This window comes from Grammomys surdaster, unplaced genomic scaffold, assembly GCF_004785775.1.
Source record: "Grammomys surdaster isolate TR1022 unplaced genomic scaffold, NIH_TR_1.0 126091, whole genome shotgun sequence".
NCBI lineage: Eukaryota > Metazoa > Chordata > Mammalia > Rodentia > Muridae > Grammomys > Grammomys surdaster.
The window spans coordinates 4,146,853-4,169,493 of NW_021620899.1; the positions used below are offsets into that span (position 1 = coordinate 4,146,853).

Sequence of the window (22,641 nt, forward strand, 5' to 3'; positions counted from 1 at the left end):
TATTTTCTCAAGTTAAATAATTCTCTCCCCTTTTCTCTTCCTCTTCCTCTTCCTCTTTTCTTTTTTGAATTAAATTCAGAAGAAGCAAAAGAGCTATTCTACTACTGGTATCTTTTCTGTGAAAATTATTTAACAAATATTCAAAATGGGGAAATTATTAAACAAAGTGGAGAGAATTATTTAACTTGAGAAAAGATGTTCTTGTTTGTGGAGATCTGGTTGGATTTTTAGATAAGGTCTAAGTTGCTAACGGTAATTTGATCTCCTAACTTGGTGAGGAGAGTTTCTTACATTTTTACAGACAAATCAGCTTTTCAAATTCAATTGTATTGTCAGCTAAGAATTTAACAAAAGGAGTGATTACGGATAATGGTAATCACCCAGATATTTAGAACACCAGATATTTAGAAATTCAATTTTGCTTTTCTTATAAGGAAAATGCTTTTACTTAATGGCATAAATTGAGGTATGTTAGCTATGCAATTTTCTGTCTTCATTTCTCACGTTTCTGGTGTAATTATAAAGTTGGTGATGTTAGACTCATATGGAATTCCTACATGGTGAGAGGGAATAAGGCTTATGGAGCACAAGTAGGATACTTTGTGTACTTGGAGACAGTGTGTCCTATCTATTCTAATTAGGAAGAGAAAGTTTCAAAGTAGAGAGTAGCACTTCTTCAAGCTTGCAGGCTTATTTTTGCATTGAGTTCAAGTTCAATTCTGGATATACTAAGAGTATCTGTTGTAATATGACAATGTCCTGGTCAGCCTCTCTAAGTTAGGGTCATTCCATCAAGGAAAGAAGGCTCCATCACTGCCTCTGTATAGTGGGCCCTAGTATAGATACTGAGGGAACTGGAAACATCAACTTTGAGGATGATATTTATTGTCCTAGCACCCCAGTGCTCCTGACATGGGTCTGTATCGCTCATGCTCTTTGTGAAAGTTCATACCACCAATTCTGTATGATTATACTGAAAACGCCAAATGCCTTTATACTCTTATTTATCTCTGTGTAAGTGACAACATATTTTTCTAATTATTTTCATTATGACATTACTTTACTCAGTGTGTATTTATTATACTTAAAACTTTAGCACTGGGTTTGAGATAAGTAATACCATTTTTCTTTTGAAGAATGTAGTTTCATTTCTATGAATTTTGGTATGGGAGCTGGCATTCACAATGAAAAAATAAAAAGACATAAAGATAGCTGCAATGTTAAAAATGAGTCCATGGATTAAGAAATAATCATTTATTTGAAAAACTTTTGGTTATTTAAAAATGTAAAAAAAAATACTGTGATCCTGGTGGAATGTCTAAGTAAAGAATTTGGAGTTCAGTGTCTGGTTTGCTTCACCTGGCCCAAATGGCTGTAGAAACCATGTCCTGCCCCGTCCTGCTGGGTTACTGGAAGGTTGAGTTGGGTGAACAGCCCGACTGGTTTTCACATCTCCTCTTTTATCCTCCACAGTGGGAATCACCACCACAGGGATAAGTGTGCATTGCTCAAGGGTGCTGTTGGAGGACATGACTTCAGTGTACCCTTCTTCACAGCGGCACACCTTCATCTGCAGGAGAACAGGCAGGCTTACACTACACATGCACAGTGATCTTGGAAAAGATAACTAAGCATACTCAGAGAAAAGAGCACGAGGAAGCATTTTTAAGAGAATGTACTGCATGGAACTTCTGCCTTAGCTACGTTAACTGCCTCCTGATGCTAAGATGCTAAGTCTTTCCAAAGGTAAATAAGTCAAATGCATTGAGAGGTGCTCAATTAAATTAAGACAAAGTGTGATGCTTTTTCTGCCTCCAGTCATGGCTCTCTGGGGAACGAGGGTGAGGGGGAAGGGGCTGTATCAGAGACAGTGGGATGACAGAAGTGGCTTGTCCATTCTAATGAATGTGTACATACCTCACTACAGTATGAGTGGGGTTGACTACAGGGTGGGTTACAAGACCTGTCAGCATCAGGTTGGATCACCTCCAAACAGCCCCCTGCAGAACAGAAAATCATTATTTTAACTAAATGACTTCTTTTGCTGTGATAAAAATACACACTCATCTTTGAAGTTCGAATCCCTTTGGAAATTCCAAGAAGTACTGCATTTATGAAATGGTGGCTAACAATTTCATTAGGAGCATTGAGCTTTTTTTCCCAGATGACAGCACTATGGTTTGTACTTCATAAGTGTGTCTAAGACACAAGGCCAAGAGGCTGATTTTGTAGCTGCTGTATTTGAAACACTAATTTCATGTGACTTATTTCTGATAGTAGTTGGAAAAAATTAGGTCATTTAACCTATTTCCTCAAGCCAAGCCCAGCAATTGCAAACAAAACAGATTGAATTTTATTTTAGAGTCAAATATCTTTCTTGGCTATTCAAAATGGTAGTTTTCTTAACCCTCAAAGTAAGTCTTCAATTTGTTTGACCATTATACTAATGGGTTTATTAGTATATGGGTGCATCTTTATTTTTGAGAAAAATCACTATTCTTGTTACTTCCAGATATTTTGCAGATGCTGGGAAAGAAGGCCAAAATAACCATCAGTCTTTTGCTTGCATTATTTTCCGACTTGCCATTGAAATTAATCCCTCCAATTTACTTCACACATGCAATAAAAACTGTGAATTCACTGCTATCACATTTTTAAAGACAGAGACAGTTGCCCCAAAGAAACGATATTGGTGACATATTGGGACTCTTAGTTTCAAACCACATTTACTCAGTGCAATACAACTTTAGTCAAAACAACTTTTCTTTATTCATTGAGTTCATAGTCTTTTGGACTCAATCAAAGGTTCCCATAATCTGTTTTTCTTTTAATCTTATAAATACTTTTTATGGTTTTCATTCATTCATTCATTCATTCATTCATTCATTCATTCATTTTTTAAAAAAATGCAACAAAATAAATATATTAAGATAAAACAAAAATGATCACAAAACAGCCATTTGAAGCAAATGTAGTTTAGTGACCATGCTAACTACCACTAAATATATGAAAAGAAAGTTGTCACATGGCTTCCTTATAATGACAATTTATAAATTATCAATTGATTCATATAGGAAATGGACTTTACATTTGCTTCCCTAGAGGAACTCATCTGATTGGTGGAGGAAGAATGCATTTAGGGTTTGTCTTAGGTCATTTGCACACTTGTTTCCTGGTAACAGAGAAAAAAATAATCCTATACACATTTCATTGTATTAAAAGAAAATTTAAAATGGGATTAATACTGATCAGTAGTCTTTAAATTTTGGTTTAATTCTGCATTGGGTGAGGCACCTCATTTGCAGTAGGAAAATAATAGTGTTACAAGAAAACAGCAGACTGATTATTTGCTTCTGTTTTTGAAAAAAAATCCTTCAGAATCACTTAAAGACTGATGTATACTCATCTCCAGGATCTGAGTTAAGTGAATGACATCTCTAACACCTGGTTTGGAATAGCTTCCCTGCCTTGGCTCTGCTCTTAGCACCCACTCTGCTTAGAATGAAGTTCCGGCTGACTGTTTTCCTTCCCCAAATAATACTGTTGAGACAGCAAAGAGCTTCCTGGTAGGTGTTTTTTTCCATTATATATTATATGTCCACTGGGAGATGCTATCATCAATGGTTTCTTGGTAAGCTTTTAGTCACACACTAAAAACTCTGTCTTCATAAGAATATAATTTGACATTCTGTTCTGGCTTTCATAGAGAGGAAATAAGTAATTAGGTTTCAATAGACCTGGGTCACATGAAATTCAATATAAAAGTTGATGTTTTCCAAGAAGTGCATTGATCCTGGCGGGGTCCAATGATCTCATAATATATACATGAAAGTTAAATCAAAAGTGGACTCTGCTCAGGGGCACCCTGATGCTCACAACTTTGTTTTTCTTGCAAGAGTCCCAAGCCAGCAGGTGCCCTGAGTCAATACTCTTTCTTCTCTGAAGTGGAGATTTTGGACAACTGAATTATCTTAAAATGATAAGTAGAGGAAAATGTTTTAAATTTGTGTTTATGTGTCCAAAGTGGAGTTGTGCTTCTGACTTTGACTTGTTTTCGTGGAATTATCAGGATATGCAATATATACTCAGCCTGAAGTTTCTTTTCTTTTTACTAGATTTATTGACAAATCTTCCATATTAATCAATAAAATATCTTAGTAATAGATTTGCTAATTTCAGTAGATTATATTTATATATGCATACTCCAATTGCTCTGTACCTTCCTCAAAGCACAGGGGCAGAAGTAGTGAATGGGATAATTATCGTTTTCATTGCATATACTAATTTGTTAATGTGTAAAATTCCTAGATGGGAAAACCAAGAAATCACTTTTATTTATTTATTAGAGTTAAGTGGTATTTCAATGAAATATATTCTAATGGTATTATCCAAAAAGGATAATAAAGAGAGAACTTGACGTATTTTAGTATTTTAAAATAAAATAATTTATCACTGTCACCACACACGTACACACCGTACATTTCTTGATTCCAACAATGTGTCGACAACTGAGGGTCCTTCAGTATTCCACTGCATTATGTATTACAGGAATACATTCAGAGAAACCAAGGCATTGGTGTTTTACCTGTTACATTTACGCCATCTGACCTTTGACACCAGACGGTTCGAGAGGAGCCCTTCCAAGCACTTGCCATCCACTTGTATTCGTAGCATTGTCCATCTGCCGGCATAGAGCAAGTGCTAATGTTATACTACTCAGGACTACCGTGAGAGGGAGTTACTAGTGTGTGCCCAAACAGCTTTAAGGTGATACGAAGTCTACTGCTCAGGATCGCAGTGTCAAGGTGTACGAAGCCTACCGCTCAGGATCCCAGTGTCAAATGGGCCATTGCCAGGAAGTCACAAAACAAGTCTGATCAAACTGCAGTTATCAACCTAAGTCTCCACCAGTGTTACATCTTCTATTCTGCTACCTGGTCAGACCCTGGAGGTGTAATTTAACTCAGAGTTTATGACTAAAGTTTCACAGTTTGTCTTTTTTTCATATTATGTAATATGGAACATATAGACAAATACAGAGAGAACAACTAACTGTAAAATTATATTCAATTGTTTATCATATCCTTCTAACAAAATGTTACCATTTGGACATACTTACTTTAGTTTTTCATTTGCTTCCTGATCAATAGATTGAGTCAAGGACTTGTAAGTTTGTAACATCATTTCTTGGTCCTATCTCCTAATGTCCCAAGCCTGTGCACATCATTCTAAAGCAGATGCATGGCTTTCTATTGTGTTTTTAATCTTTTATTATAAATATAGATGTGCATATTTTATTTAATATTAATTAATAAAATTAATATTTTACTCAGAATTATAGTTATTAGTGTATCACATTTTGTATATAATTTGGGAGCTTATTTGTTATCATTACAGATAAACTCTCTGCATGTTTATTTTTTAATGTAGATATAGTCAATTTATTTTTTAAAGACTTATTAATTTATTTTATGTATATGAGTATACTGTAGCTGTCCCCAGACACCAGAAGAGGGCATCAGATCTCATTATAGATGGTTGTGTGCCATCATGTGGTTGTTGGGAATTGAACTCAGGGCCTCTGGAAGAGCAGTCCGTGCTCTTAACTGCTCAGTCATCTCACCAGCCCTAGTCAATTTATTTTAACTGCCACACAGAAACACATCATATCAGGTTTTACAATGTACAGTGTTTTCTTTGGTCATGTTACTTTAAATCATTAAAATTCCTTGTCGGCTAGCATTAGGCAAATATATTGGTGCTTTAAAATATAAATATTTAGGAGAGAAATCTCTGGTATAACTGTAGATAGCTGAAACTTTGCTACATATTGTTCATCCCTTCTACTACAAGGTAAGCATTTAAATCCCCCGCTGAAGTAGTTACTGCTCTACACAGTCAGGATGACTTTGAATAAATAAATTAATTTATTTTTAATCAGTCTTGGGTGTGTAAAAATTGGTTTTATCTTAATAAAATAATTACCAGATAGTTTAAAGAATGTTCTGGATTTTCTCTGATAGGGATGGCATTTCTATATCAGTCATTTTTTTTTCTTATTGACACCCATGTCTTTACTGCAATGAGAGAGTTATTAATTTTAAGTAGTGATCATCAAAATACCCATCAGGAAGCGGGGGCTGTCTTAATACTCCAGCAGAGTGAGTACGGATGTTCCTTCTTCAAATACATATTTGACAGAAAGCCTAGGTTTGCTGTAAGATTCTCCATCCTCTCCTACTTGAGTGATTCATTATTGGCAAGTCGTTATGTCTAAATATCAGTGTTAGTAGTCATAATAAACAGCTGTCTATATCTCCTGGCCTCTCCTCATAATTTTTGTTTCAAAAAATGTCTTACCTCTTTGGGGGGGGTCTTTTATATCCCCAAATTAATCCTAGGATCCATTTCTCAAATTGCCTTAATAACTTTTCCAAATCATATGGAATTTATAGGTAAGTATAGGTACAATTCATATTATGGCATTGGCACTTCTTGTTCATGAGCATGGTCTATTGTATCAATATTTGTCTGCTTTGTGCGTTTTAGCTAGAATTCATGGTTTTTCAAAACATATCTTACACTACTTTTATTATATTTAGGAACAGTTTAAGTATAGGTTTTTTTTGTAGTTAAAAATTTTTTTATTGAATTCTACTAGTAAATAAAGACTAATTGTTTCATATGTTAGTTTAAAAGTCATGTTTCTAAGCTTCTCCTTACCTCCAACTATTAATGTGAACATTTCCTCCCAAGTTTTGTTTATAGATTTTTATTTTTGTATATGTACACATTCATATTTTATACTGTATTCCACATGACTATGAAACTGGTACATTGGAACTACCAGTAGTTATGGAATTCATGTAGCAGCTTTTCTGTTACTGTTGCTACATTATAACATATTAAACATCTTCACTTGCATTTTTATGTTTACAAGTAAGACTTCTTTGGAGATTTATATTTTCGAAATCATTTTCTATTTGTAGCAATACACCATTTGCTCTCTTTTTTCTTGTTGCTCTTTTCGTTACTTTACGATATAAACACATTGTTATTTCTGCTGAGTGTCTACTTCTGCTACCTCATGAAGTTTGTTCCCATCTATAGAGGCTGTGTACTACTTCCTTTTTTTCTGACTTTTAAAATTTAATTAGCATATAATTACATCATTTTGTTTTCCTCTCCTCCCATGTCCCTTTTCTCACACTTCTTCTCAAACTCATGGTCCCTTTTTCTTTAATTATTATTCTTACATATCTATTTCCTATTAAAAGACAAATTCTTGATTTGAAAATATACCCTATTTTTGCTCTTCCCCACATAAGTGCCCATATGAGATCTTTATTTCTCCATTAAACACTTCTTTTGTACCCTACATAATAGCAGACAGTGGTTAACCATCTCTATGTTTTCCAGGTTTTACTTTTGTGTATATGAGAGGGTTTCTTCTCCAGTTGTGCTACTGATTTCTAAGTTTTCTTCACTGTCATTTGTATTAACAATTCTTTTCCTGGCCCAAGGATTTATTTAATTGTAAATTTCGAGCTTCTGTACTTCTATGTCTACTCTGTCCCAGGAATGGGGAATATTTTATGTGGTTGGTAAATTTAGGAAGATTATATTGACAGGGTTGGAAATTTAACCCAATTCTTAGGTTAAATCATCTAGTTCATTAGTTTTTGTTCTATATTTTCGTAGCATCCTGGGTTTTCTCTTCCAGTTTTCAATGTAAGGTGATTATTTTCTGTACTACTTACTATATGTTATATGTCACATTTCTTAGTTATTACAGAACAAGGCTAAGAATTTGAGCCTTACACTCATCACTAGATACCAAGACTTTTATTGTTATCAAGATACCACCATGCTCCAAGCTGTGACATTGTAATTCACTGAAGTTTTAGATATGAAATTTGCTGCAAATATTAAGGGAATAGTTCTGTATATACCTATGCATATATAGACACATGAACATGTATGTCCATGATGTTCTATATCCAATTATGGTAAAATTAGAATTGGTAATTCTCACCAATGAATTATTTTATCAGTTTCTAAGACCATGTTAAAGAGTCTAATTTTACTATGCTTTTGTGAGTTTTCTTTAATTTTGTTATTTGATTTAAACAAATGCAAAATATTAGATTTATGTTTAGTTATTGTTAGTATAAATATTCAATCAATGCTACAAATTAATTATCTTAGATCTCTGGAAAATTTAAAGGTAGAAAGCATATATGTATATATTTTTAAATATTCCACATTTTAAAACCAGAATCTTGTCCTCTTCCCACCCACATCGTGTGTATGTGTGTGTGTGCAAATATGTAGGGTGTAGAGGCACATATATGAAAGTTGCAGTACAACTTTGTTTATTGGTTATCATCTTCCACATTGTTTGGGACAAAGTCTGTATTTTGTTTGCTGCTGAATACAACAGGCTAGCTGGCCCTCAAGCTTCTGGAAACTCTTTTGATTTTGCCTGAAATTTTTGAGATTCAAATTCATGTCTCCATATTGGCATTTTACTCATGAATCATATTCTTAGACCCTCAGAATTTATTTTTAATTTAATTTTCAACTGTAAGTAGAAATCTAACCATTTCAGTTACTCAACAGAAATTCAACAGAACCAAGTGAGTAGATTTCAAATTGCAATCTGGTCCAACCACTTTTGACATCAATCTGGCAGTTCTTCAGAAAATTGGAAATAGTTCTACCTGGAGACTCAGCCATGTGACTCCTGGGCATATGCCCAAAAGATGCCCCACCATACCGAAGGACACATGTTCCATTATGTTCATAGCAGCCATATTCATGATAGCCAGAAGCTGGAAGTAACCCAGATATCCCCAAAGAATGGATACAGAAAATGTGGTTCATTTACAAATTGAAATACTATTTAGCTCTTGAAAACGAGGACATCATGAATTTTGCAGGCAAGTGGATGGAACTACAAAATATCATTTTGCAAGTCAGGTAACCCAGACTCAAAAGGACATGCATTTTATATACTACTGATAAGTAAATGTTAGCCAAGAAGTTCAGAATGCCTATGACACAACTCATAGATCATATGAAGCTTAACAAGAAGGAAGGCCCAAGTGAGGATGCCTGAATTCCACTTAGACGGAGAAACAATATAATAACAAGAGGCGAAGGTACAGAGGGACCTGGGTGAGAGAGGGTTGGGAGGAAAAGGGGGGGCAGGATCAGGTATTGGGAGAGACAGGAGAGAATCCCCAGAGGGCCAGGAGAATAAATAGAGATATGTAGTAGTATGGGGTGGGGACAGGGGTATCCTCTAAAAAGACCTAGACACCGGGGATGTGGGAGGTTCCCAGGATCCAGTGGAAATGACATTAGTGAAATGCCCAACAGTAGGGAGATAGAACCTGAAGAGACCACCTCCAGTAGATAGACACGGCCCCCAGTTGAGGGATGGGGCCACTCACCCATCTCAAAATTTTAGCCCAGAATTGTTCCTGAAGGAAATTGTTTATAAAGGAAATACAAGGACAAAAAATGGGATAGAGAATGAAGGAAAGGCTATCCGGAGACCACCCCACCTTGGGATCCATCCCATCTACAGATACTAAATCCCTACACTATTGCTGATGGCAAGATGTACTTGCTGACAGGAGCCTGACATGGCTGCCTTATGAGGTTCTACCAGCACCTGACTGAAACAGATTCAGATACTTTCAGCCAACCATTGGACTCAGCATGCAGACTGCAGTGGAAGAGTTAGGGGAAGGACTGAAGGAGCTGAAGGGGATTTCAACCCCGTAAGAAGAATAACAGAACACTATCAACTAACCAGACTCCTCAGAGCTCACAGGGACTAAGTGACCAACCACAGACCATACGTGGGCTGGTCAGTGGCCCCTGCTACATATGTAACAGAGGACCTTGCTGGGCCTCAGTGGGAAAGGATGCGCTTGGTTCTGTGAAGGCTTGATGCCCCAGAGGAGGGGCATGCTAGAGGGGTAAGGTGAGGGTGGGTGGGTAACCACCCTCTTAAAGGTGAAGGGGAGGGAGGTGGTAAGGGAAACAACATTTGAAATGTAAATTAATAATAATAATAATAACAACAATAACAATAACAATAATAAAAATAAAAAAGAATTGAAGCACTCACCATCACATGATTTTGTTTCTAACATCTGCTCTGGGCACAGATGTTGATTCTCTAGTTCTTGTATAATCACTGCTCTGGACCGGACCTGTATTCCACCAAAGCCAAGATCCTCACCATTCACACATGTCAGCTGACACAGACTCCATGAAGACCAGTCATTCAAATAACAGTCACCTGTATGAAACAGGTTGGTAATTTATACCCACGAGGAACAGTGATGCAGATGCTCATTTTGATTCTAACATACCAGGCCATGTTTGGAAGTATGCTAGTTATACATGATATTTATGAGCTTTCAATAAACACATAACAATTATCAGTTTATATGTAGTAAATATGTTATTTGGAGTGGTTGGTGTCTGGGTGGCTTAATGTTATAAAATATAAGCTATGATCTAGTTTGTCCATCATGATTTATTTTCTAAGAGATAGATAGTATTTGGTCAAAAGCTAACATATTTGTAGTTATTGTAAAGGGGGCTAGCAAAACCTAAAAATACATAGAGCTTGTCTTCAAATATTCACAAAATTAAATTGGCTTGAAGTTAAAGGTGAGAGAACCAATGCTTCTATGTCATGGTTTTTCTTCCCAGAGGAGTGCAGCTGAGGCAGGCTAGGGAAAAGTTGACATTAAAACAGAAACTGTTTATTTCTTCTAATCTATATCTCTAATCAACCACACCCCTCTGAGAAAAATATATACTACATACAAAATATCAAATACCATAAATTCATAGCAAATATTCACAGTTTGATTATATATCTGTGCAATCAACATTTAATCAAGAACAGACCAATCCCAGAATCTCAATACTCTCATGGAATCATAGCATAGATACCTTTTTACATTTGTCATCTTTTAATCACTCATATTTGTAAGATCTGTTGTATGTTTCAAAAATTCTAATTATGAAGCTCCTGTCAGTACTGAAGTACAAGCTTGTGTTGAACATATATGTTACATGTGTGAGTTTGTTGAGAATATGCATAGTAACAGAATTATATGATGGACTCATATATTCAACATATTTTTATCATTTTGAAAATAGGGAAGGTTTAGTGAAACATATCAGTCACAAATCCCCTTTCATTCAACTAACTACCAACTAGTTGCTTGGTGACAGAGTTAATTTTGGCAGAGATGAATCCATACAATGTTCTTATCACTTCCAGTATTTCATCCACACCCAAATAATTAGAGACTCATATTATTCTGGGTATGACTAAATTACACAGAGTTGCTAGGAGGTGTAATTAATGAAAATAGTTCTGGTGTTATGGGTTAGAAATTCTGGTACAGGATAGCATTATATTAGACACTATTACTATTGTCCACGAGAACCGGTCCTACACTATTATTCTGTTAAATAGACATAGTATTAAAATGACTCCTAATTAATGAATGCTCTCCCCATAGAGCAGTACATCTCTTAACAGAGATGTGTCTTCTTGAAGTAAATATTTATTAATGAAGATACACAACTAGTCAAAGCACAGAGAATAAGAGACTTTTGAGTCCTGAGCCTTGAATAGGATGTATATGTTACATCTTTCCTCTCAAGACTCAGGTATTATCATGAAAAAGGGAACGGAAAGATCTAAAGTTTCACATTTGGTGGACATCCAGGACTCAGGGCAGATGCACATGTAAACTCACAGTGATTGTGACTCTACACACAAGACATAACCAAAGTCAAGCCAAACAAAATCTTAACATGGAGGGATGGGGAAGTAGGGATTTAGTCCTACCCTTATCACAGAAATTATTGGCATTTGATGGATGCTGGAGAAGACAGAGTTACTTTTTGGTAATGGTGTGACCTCTAGTGTATGGAGCAAACTCTAGGGTAGGCCTCATACTCAACAGTAGTTGTCCAATACAGAGTTAGAGATAGAAATAGAACAGGGATGGAAGGGAGCAAGGAGAGCAAAGGAGAGAGAGAGAGGGAGAGAGAGAGAGAGAGGGAGAGAGGGAGAGAGAGAGAGAGAGAGAGAGAGAGAGAGAGAGAGAGAGAGAGAGAGAGAGAGAGAGAAAATAAAAATTGAAGTTGGTCCAGAGATGGTGGTCATAGATCTGGTAGCAGCTCAGGGAGGAGAGGTTTAAATATGATTAAAATATTAAAATATATTGTATGAAATTCTCAAGGCATTAATAAAATATTATTTAAAAAATCTAGTACATTTTGAAAATGACGGGCGTGGGGTGGAGGACAACTAGGAAAAGTATTTAAGTTGTATGCTTGTATCTCAGAGGTGTCACATTTTGGTTTTCTTGGTCAAATTGATATTTGGGTGAAAATTTAAAAATAATACTGATGACAGGGTATATGACTTTACCTAAGTGACTACAAACTGAATAAAATTTAGAGCTCTCTCTTTTGTATAAGTAGGCTTAATCTCTGTATGTTTCTTTATTTGATATCATCATACATTTTGCAGAGAAATCCTACAATTATATTTTTCTGCAGTCTGTGCATTACATAATCATCATCTTGAAATATCCATGTCAAACTTCCAAAATTTAATAAGAAAATGAAAGCGAAACACTCTGTACTAAATACACTTTTATATTTTGAACAAATCCATCAGAATAATAAATTTACATCATCCCTGCCAAAGATGAAAAAATATATTCCCTAATTCATATTCTACTCTTTAAAGCTTACTCTGTCAAATTTGTGTAGGTTTCAAGACACATTGTAGAGGGCTGAATATGTAGTTCAAGGATATTAGAGACCTTATTCTGTACAGTAATAAACTGCTCCTCTGACCCATAGGTATTGCAGTGAGTTGTTAGTGGAGATATCACTGAATAAGATGGTTGTAGTCCCTTCACATGGACTACATGCATAACCTCTAACCTCTTCTTGACTCTGATGTTGCAGGATATTTGATCATATTGTGAGCTCTGAGACTGTGAACTCTTTCTATTTGTGGTATGGCTCAGCCATTGATCATAGAGCTTTCTGTTTACTGTAAATAGTAGTTGTGGTTTAGCCCAGTCCTAGTGCATCTCTCTAATCCAAGAGTTAAATAAAGGAAATGCTAGGTCAACAGGTAGAACAATTAACCAGTCTACAGGGAGTTAACATAACTAAACTCTAAGGAAGATTTTTATTTAAGTTGAAGGGTACTTAAGGCAGACTGGAGAAGGAGAAAGGGGATATTCCTTCTAGGACACTGGTAGAGTAGGAAGGCCAGCTGAGTGCTTTATCAAGGAAATTCTCGGAGCTAGCTGGTTTTCATTCTAGCATCTGGTTCCTGAGTCTTCATTGGTAAAATCGAATGTCTGGGATTTGTGTTTTTAAACCAACACTCTGGTCCTAGGAAGATATCCTTCAAATACGAATTGTATTCACTGTTACCTGGGCAGGGCTGGGTGCAGGTTTCCTCCAGAACTATTTGTTTATTACCATCTATGATGAGCTCAATGTCAGCACAGAACTCTTCGTCCACCACTTTGCTGAAGTCATCAACTGAGCCATCACTCACGACACAAGAAATATTCCGTGTCCTGGTTCCGTCTCCACACTGGGCCTCCTGGAATGGAGGGAGAAACAGCTAATTAGAAAAAGAAAAATAATGCATTAGAGAGCTCATGGTTTGCAGTCATCTCTGCATCACTGGTTTTGATTTATGAATAGCTAGAGAAGCATTACAAACCCCAGGGAAGACGCCTTTTAGGGCACAAGCTATAAAGCACACACTGAACAATTTATTTGCTTTCTAGACAAAGACAGGCAAATAAATTTTCATTAAAATGGATCCATCTCCAAATGGTTTTAAAAGTATAGGACAGGGGGTGCTTGCTATCAAAACTAATTAAAGGACTGGGAAATGGGAAAGTCACTGAAATGTTTATGAGGTAATCAACCATCTCTAACTTGAAAATACTTCTAGAACCAAGTTCCTGAAGATGAAGACTGCATGTATCTACCCAGCTTCCTGAAATATGATACCTGAACTTGGCATGGAGACCACTGGCCATATTGCCACCGATAGCATGGCTTCACTGGGCAAGGCTTAGACTGTTCCATCAGAGAAGGGCAGGGCCTCCCATCACCTTGAAAGGGCTGGGTTACAGTTCGTCTTCGTATCATTTTTCCTTTAAAGAAATAAAATGATGCAACTTCAGCATGATGCCATAGTTGTACAAATAGATATACACTGGGAGTGGGTATCACAGGTATGTCTTTTGAGGAGATACTGGTGCAGGAGAGGCTCACATACTTTAGAAAAGAAGCTATCTTTCTGTGGTCTACCTAATATAATTTATAGCAAGAGAGATGGTTTGATTATGTGGCTTTACTAGTAGTCTAATGCTAGTTGCAATACAAACCAACCTGTGAGTCCACATGTTTGAGAACATTCTGACCAAGGAGACCAGTCAGAAAGTTGACAGTTCAAAGGGCATTCCACCGTGCAGGATGTGTTCATTTGCCAGTTCTTTTCCAGCCCGAGCTGAAAGAGGAGAAATAGATGTATTTGTATGAGCAGGGAGACAAGGCCATTAGTACTGTCAACGGGAAAAGAAACGACAGTGGAGGAGGGAAGAAGAAAGGATAGAAATGTGGAGAGCAGTGGAAATGTGGTGGCTACAGAGAAGAGGAGATTGGGGAAAGGCAGATGGGGTGAGAGGAAAGGATATTAGGAAATATACATGGTATAGCAAAACTATTGGAAACAGAACAATTGTTACAAATGTTAAGAATATAAAATGGTTCAACTCATCAAAGTAGGAGCCAAGGGCAGAAGGTGAATTCAGGAGCATACTGACTCTATACAGTTATGCATTATGTTAACACTTTGCATAAATAGTAAAAAAATTTAATCTACAAATGAGTGGAATTACTCTCCGTGAAGAATTAAAAAAGTATATCTGAGACTGCTTTGTAATATTTTAAAAATAAAAATATTATCAATATATAGATCTGTAATATTATATTACAGATATTATTTATTTTTATATAGACAGGTTGCACTGAATAGCATGTGTCTTTAAAGACAAAGTACCATTTCAAACTAAAGATAGAATGTATATATATATATATATATATATATATATATATATATACTACATCACCAAAAATGAATGCATTAATTAATGAATGAATTGACTCTTTTGTATGTTGGTGATGGAGGTTTTTTATGTAGACTAGGGTGTCCTGAAATACACTTTGTAGCTAATGCTGAACTTGTGATCTTCCTGTCTTGGCTTGAATTACAGACATTGTGCTACCCATACATGGATAAAAATGTCAGTGACTTAAAGTTCTTGTCATACAGGTCTTTCCCCGCTTGGTTAGAGTTACACCAAGATAATTTATATAATTTGTGGCTATTTTGAAGTATTTTCATCTTAACTTCTTTCTCAGCCTGTTTATCATTTATATAAAGGATATACTGATTTTTTGATTTAATTTTGTACCAGCCACTTTGCTGAAGGTATTTCTCAGCCGTAGGAGATTTTTGGTAGAATCCTTGCTGTCACTTGTATGTTCTATCATATCATCTATGAATGTGGGAAGTTTGTGGTGGGTACCTGGTGGTGGTGGTGGGGTGCTTTCCATGAAGGCAGGTCCCCCAAACATGAGAAAGTCTGGAGTTCATGGTGTGTGTAGATGGACTGGATGCACCCCCAAGTCTAAGCCAGGGTGGGCCTGACTTAAATAGGGAGGGAGAAAGAAGAGGGACTGGGAAGGAATAATTTAATTTAGCTATACCCTCTGGCCTTGAGGTAATTCATGAATATGGAAATCTCTCCGGGCTGAAGCCTGTAGTAAGACCTCTACCTGTAGGTGTGGATGGTGACACAAACCTCTCTGGGAAGGGCTGCTTAGCCAAACATGTCTGCAAGGTGCAGGTCAAATGGAGATCATGCCACATTTCAGGATCCTGGATTCTGGGAGTGAGGTGTAATAGATGCCCGTCCCTCACAGGCAATGGAAACGTACTCGGTCTCCTGGCTATTTCCAGCCAGTGTTTCAACCAAAACCAGCCATCCTATCATGGTCCTACATGTAAATAGCAATACTTAGACTTCTTCCGTTGCAATTTGTACTTCCTTGATATATCCTTTAGTTGTCTTATTGCTCTGGCTAGAACTTCAAGTACTATATCGAAGAGATAGAGAGATAGTATGTGCTTTGAGTCCCTGATCTCTCCAAAACTTTTAACACGAAAGGGTGTTGAATTTTGTCAAAGGCTTTTTCAGCATTTAATGAGATGTTCTTGTGGTTTTTTTCTTTCAATTTAGTTATATGGTGGATTATATTGATGGATTTTCCTCTATTAAACCACTCTTGCATTCCTGGGATGAACCCTATTTGATCATGGTGGAAATACTTTTGATTTGATCTTTGATTCTGTTTGCAAGTATTTTATTGAAATTTTATATCAGTGTTCATAAGGGAAATTAGTTTGAAATTCTCTTTCTTTGTGTGGTTTAGGTGTCAGCATGATTATGGCCTCGTAGAATGAGGTTGGCAATGTTCATTCTGTTACTATTTTGTGGAATAGTTTGAGGAATAGTGGAATAGTATAGCATTAGCTCTTCTTTAAAAGTCTGGCCCTGGGCATTTATTTATTTATTTATTTATTTATTTAGTGATTGGGAGACTTTTTAATGAGCATTTGTATTTCCTTAGGGCTTATAGGACTATTTAGGTAGTTTATTTAACTTTGGTAATTGATATCTGTCTAGAAAAACATCTATTTCATTTGTATTTTCCAATTTTGCGAAGTACAGGCTTCCCATTGAAGATCTAATGATTCTTTGAATTTCTTCAATATCAGTTGTTATGACTCCATTTCCATTTCTGATTTTGATAATTTGGGTATTAACTGTCTGCCTTTTAGCTTCTTTGGCTAAGGGTTTATTTATCTTCTTGACTTTTCTCAAAGAATCAGCTCTTTGTTTTGTTGATTCTTTGTATTGTTTTCTTTGTTTTTAATTGATTTATTTCAGCTGGGAGTTTGATTATTTCCTGACAACTACTCCTCCAGCCATTTGCTCAATGGCTCAGGCACTAACATCAAGAATTAATAAATGAGGTCACATGAAACTAAAAGATAAGGCAAAGGATACCATGAATAGGAGAACATGTCAGTCTACAGATTAGAAAGAGATCTTCACCAACCCTACATCTGACAGAGAGCTAATATCCAAAATATATAATGAACTCAAGAAGTTAGACACCTACCACCATACCTGAATAACCCAATCTAAAATGGGGTACAAAGCTAAACAAAGAGTTCTAGATAGAGGAATCTGTAATGATTGAGAAACACTTAAAGAAATGTTCAACATCTTTAGTCATCAGGGAAATGCAAATCAAAAACATTCTGAGATTCCACCTTACATCCATCAGAACACCTAAGATAAAAAACTCAAGGGACAGCACATGCTGCCAAGAATGTGGAGCTCAGGGAAGAGTTCTCCATTTCTGATATGTACAACTCTCTGGAAATCACTTTGGTGGTTTCTCAGAAAAAATTTTACCTCAAGACCCAGCTATACCACTCCTGTACATATACCCAAAAGGTGCTCCATCATCCCAAAGGACACTTGCTCATCTATGTTAATAGCAGCTTTACTCATAATAGCCTGAAACTGGAAACAACCTAGATGTCTTTCAACAGAAGAATAAATAAAGAAAATTAATAAAATAAATTAATGTACACAATGCAATACTACTCAGCTATTAAAAATAAATACACCATGAGTTTTGCAGGAAAATGTATGGAACTAGAAAATAACCTGAGTGAGATAATCCAGACATAAAAGAACATGCATGATATGTGATAACTTATAAGTGGACATTAGTCAGAAAGTACAAGATAACCATAATATCAATCCATAGACTCAAAGAAGCTAAATAAAAAGGATGGCCTATGGGAAAATGATTGAATTATTCTCAGAAGGGTAAATAAAATAGATATGGGAGGTGGATGGAGAAAGGGAACTTGATAGGAGAGGGGATAGGGAGGGAAGTGGGGACAATGGGGATCAGTTGTAGGGTGATCAGGACAGAGAATGGAAATTGGCAATGGACAGGGCATCTCTAGGATGTGCCAGAGACCTGAAATTGGGGGAGGCCCCAGGATATCTATGGGGCTGACTCTAGCTGAGACTCCTAGCAGTGGAGGATATTGATCCTGGAGTGGCTCTTGCTGTAGTCAGGCAGGACTCCCAGTAGAGGTAAAAGGACAGCAACCCACCCACAAAACCTTCTATCCAAAATCTGTTCTGTCTACAAGATGTGCAGGGATAAAGATAGAGAAGAGATAGAGAGAATGACCAACCAATGATTGGCCTGAATTTAGACTCATCCTATGGGTAAGAACTGATACTTGACACTATTAATGATATTTTGTTATATGCTTCCAGTTAGGAAGCCTAACATAACAGTCCTCTGAAGTGGTGGAGATTTAGTTGTGTCATGTGATGTTTTCCTATAAACTATCTTATGAGGGGATGTAAATGAGAGGATGTTTTGCTGAAGTAGACATGTGGAAGGATATTTTGCTGAGAACAGACATGTGGTGTTTTTCTGGAAGCTGCCTGGAATAAGGGCATGTGATGTTTTGCTGTAGATAATATGACATTTGAAAAGAATATAAGTATAACCCAACAGTGGGATATGCTGTGGCATTGGTTCACCTTGCCTTCTTTGCTGATCATTGTTTATTGTGACTTTGTAGAGAGAAACATACCAAAAGAATTCTTGTGATATTCCTGTGGCTTCAGGCCAATTGGCAGAGCCTCTGGGTTTCTTCTGGATCTAACTAGCATTGCTGATTTGTGAATGGTGCTTGTGAGTAGATTGAGCTACTGGTGCTGATTCACATGAACTGAACTTCTGATATTCTGACAACAAAGATTGGAATCACTCCTAAGAACTATTTCTAAACTAGTTTACATCCCCTCTGCCCTGTAAACTTTTTCTTTCCACTACCTCTGGTGGGTGGTGGGCTAGAAGGGAAGTTAAAGTATTTAAATTCCTTATTAAAGTAGGTTTTAAAAAAATCTCAGCCTATAATCCTCTGAGAGGCTTCACCCAGCAGCCAATGGAAACAGATGCAGAGACCCACAGCTAAACATTAGATGGATCTCAGAGAGTCTTAAGGAAGATTTGGCGGAAGGATTGAGGGACCCAAAGAGAATAGAGACTCCACAGGAAGACCAACTGAGTACACTAGCCTGGATCCTTGGAAGCTCTCAGAGATTGAAACACCAACCAAAGAGTGAGCATGGGCTGACGCGAGGCCCCCTGCACTTATGTAGTAGATGTACAGCTTGGTCTTCAAGCTGGTCTCCCAACAACTGGGGCGTAGCTGTCATTGAATTTCTCGCCTGACTGTGGATCTGTTCTCCTAAAAGGACCACTTTATCTAGGTGTGCCTAGTCCTGTAGTGATTTGATGTGCCTATAGTGTTGGGAGTGATGGAGTGTGTGTGTGTGTGTGTGTGTGTGTGTGTGTGTGTGTGTGTGAGAGAGAGAGAGAGAGAGAGAGAGAGAGAGAGAGAGAGATTGAGAGAGAGAGAGAGAGAGAGACAGAGAGAGACACAGAGAGAGAAAGAGCCAGGGGATATCCATGCCCCCTTCTCTGAGAAGGGAATGAGGGAATGGGGAGAGGGTCTGTGTGAGGGGGTACTGGGAGGAGAAAGGATCTGATATAGAGATGTAAAGTGAATAAATGAATAAATAAATAAATAAATAAATAAATAAATAAATGATAAAAGAAATGTTAGAGAATTCATCTTTCTTAAAAGGAAATGTGAGTCCTCAGGAATGTTTTAAATATAAATGTTTTATACAATTTGGTTCTGAAGAGTTTCTATTCTCAGGTTTATCACACCAACTCTCCTATAACTCAGCTATTTATTTATTTATTTGTTTGTTATTTATGTGTATGGCCTCTCGTAATATATATTTTATTTGCATTTTGATCTTGTCATCGTGATTTATATGTTATAGTTTCAAAGTATAAGAAAGAGTTTCAAGTTCACAGGTGATATATTCCATTCCAACATTTAAAGTGAAGTCAAAGGTACAAAGTAACATTAAAATAAAGAGTATTAATATTATAGCAGAGAATAACAATTTTTATTGGTCATTCTCAGAATTGCCAACCCTTTTTGCTTTATATGAAAAAGCAATTTAAATTTTTAGTATCTGTATGATATGTAAATGTGCTGTTATGAGAATGGATATAGACTATGAAATTAGACAAGAGACCATGGGAAGGTTCAGAACACGGTATATTGAGGAAGGGGAGGGAAAACAAAGGGACACATGTGACATAAAAGAGCAAAGAAAGTCACTGTGGATGCAAGAGTTCAGGAGGGAATAAGAAGATCCCAGGAAGGACAAGAAGTGCCATAATAAAGCCTAGTGGTTTTTATACTGATATGAATATCTGCATCTGCAGTGTCTTGGTAGCAAATGAGTTAAGAAAGAAAGAAAGAAAGAAAGAAAGAAAGAAAGAAAGAAAGAAAAAGAAAGAAAGAAAGATCTAATACCAAAAAGAAAAACACACTACATAAATGTTAGTGAATTTAACCCTAATTTTCCTCTTTGTTGGGCACTAATGACACATTTCTTTGTGGCCATTAGAGAAACAGCAAGAGCCACCTACTGCTGCTGAACTGAATGCAGGGTTTGCACAGGGGTTGGTAGGTAGGTGGTCCGAGCATTGTTTACAAAGACAGCGCAGTTGTTCCTGAAACCAGCTGGACTCGGAGATGTATAAAATGGTATGTGTGCTGTTTAATTCCCACAGAGAGCAGCTTAGTTTTCCCTGAAGGCAGCATCTGCCAGGGTGTTAGGGTCTGAACCTGCAGTTGTCCCTGCAGAATTCACAGGATAAATGAAGCAGTTCAAAGAGTCTTGAATGTGTTGGGTTCTACTATTATGGAGGTCTCATTTCATGTTCTTGTATGGAGGGACTTTTCCTGGGCGTTTGCAAAAGAGACTACACAAATCAGCTTGAGCTGGTTCACCTACCACTCTCTGGGAAGTTTGTGTTTGTTGTAATAATCTTCATGTACAAAAATTTTATTCACTGTTGGTTACATCGTTTAAATGGTATTATTAAAAAAAACCTGAGTTTAACTTACTTTAATCTAACATATAAATAGGTTGATTCATGACATAAGATTTTAGAGAGAGGCATTTATTTACTAAACAACATGATGGTTTCAGAGCATCTGGATGTCTATCTCTATAATCAGAGATGTGAGGAAGTTAAAGTCACATACAGTTTGACAATGGCACTAAGTGGGTTCTAGTAGTTCTAATGGTGACTTTCCCTTGAGAGTTAAGAAAATTCTGTTTCCTACCTACTGAAGCTCTTGCTTATTTTGGTCTGAAAAATGACCCTGTGCATCTCAGAAGCACAGGGAGTCAAAGGCCAGGAATGTCATTGCCTTTGTGGTATGGAAAACAGACAGAAATCACTACCTTGCAAGGCATAGTAGCTTCATGAAAAGAAAGAAAGGCCAATGCCAAATGTCTCTCCTGCTCGGAAGGCCAGAGCTAAGAGTCATGGAATTACTTTTCATTGACAATTAACTATTGACTACAATCTCTGAGCCTTAAAGATAGTAGTGACAGACTTCATTGCTTTGCTAGAGCATTAAGCTCTCTTATCCAGACCTGGAGACCTAAGTGCTTAGATTCTCACAGCTGGGTATCAGATCTTCATATCAAAATCTGCTATGAAATGTGCTATGCATGTGATCAATGTTTAGCAACAGAAAGAATAAATGATGGATCTTGGCAGGTGTCCAAGCTCTGTGTCCAATTCACATCAAATTACAAAAGATGATGAATGGTCTGATTAAGATTTATTGCTTTTATTCACCTTGATTGCTTATTGTTTCCTAAGCATTTCTTCCAGAATGGGCTAATTAGCATACCTCAGGGCTCCAAGCAGAACAAAATACAGGAAATTATCTGTGGAAATCAGTTGCGTGGATACTGTTTCTTTTCAAGAGGGCACTAGACAGCCTGTGAAAACAGCTGTTGCCCATGCATTGAATGGAGCAAACATCACTTGGCTCTATGTGAATTTAAATTATTAGGGAAGAATTCCTTCAAAGATTTAACACAACACTCACCCACCTCTTCACAGTACTTTAGGTCAACGGACTTGCCATCACTCCGAACACAGTCCAACATCCTTGTTTTAATGCCATTCCCACAAACTGCCTTCTCACTCAGCTGACATGTACTCCAGTCTGAACGAAAAAGACCCATCAGAACAGAAGGCGATGCATGTAACAGATTTCAGATGAAACTCTGATGACCTGAATCCCATACCTAATTCACAACTGCTTCCTAAGCCCCTCAATCAATCATCCCACATGCAGAGCATATGGGCCTCAGCTTTCAACATATTAGGAGTCAAATAGAATTGCTGTGGTTGCACATAGCTGTGGGGATTATTTTTTGGGGCAGATGTCTACTTGACAATCTTGACAGCTAGCTATTT

The 22,641-nt window shown here is 36.9% G+C and overlaps 1 protein-coding gene across 1 annotated transcript in view; it reads right to left on the reverse strand.

Annotated features, from left to right (window-relative positions):
* Thsd7a (thrombospondin type 1 domain containing 7A) overlaps positions 1-22,641 on the reverse strand; it is a 364,412-nt gene that overhangs the window by 2,287 nt on the left and 339,484 nt on the right. Inside the window, exons 19-26 of the mRNA XM_028755943.1 lie at positions 22,272-22,387; positions 14,488-14,605; positions 14,104-14,249; positions 13,510-13,684; positions 10,145-10,318; positions 4,586-4,681; positions 1,918-2,000; positions 1,360-1,570 (exon numbers count right to left, since the gene is read on the reverse strand). Coding sequence (XP_028611776.1) covers positions 1,360-1,570; positions 1,918-2,000; positions 4,586-4,681; positions 10,145-10,318; positions 13,510-13,684; positions 14,104-14,249; positions 14,488-14,605; positions 22,272-22,387 — 1,119 coding nt within the window. The remainder of the gene's footprint in view (positions 1-1,359; positions 1,571-1,917; positions 2,001-4,585; positions 4,682-10,144; positions 10,319-13,509; positions 13,685-14,103; positions 14,250-14,487; positions 14,606-22,271; positions 22,388-22,641) is intronic.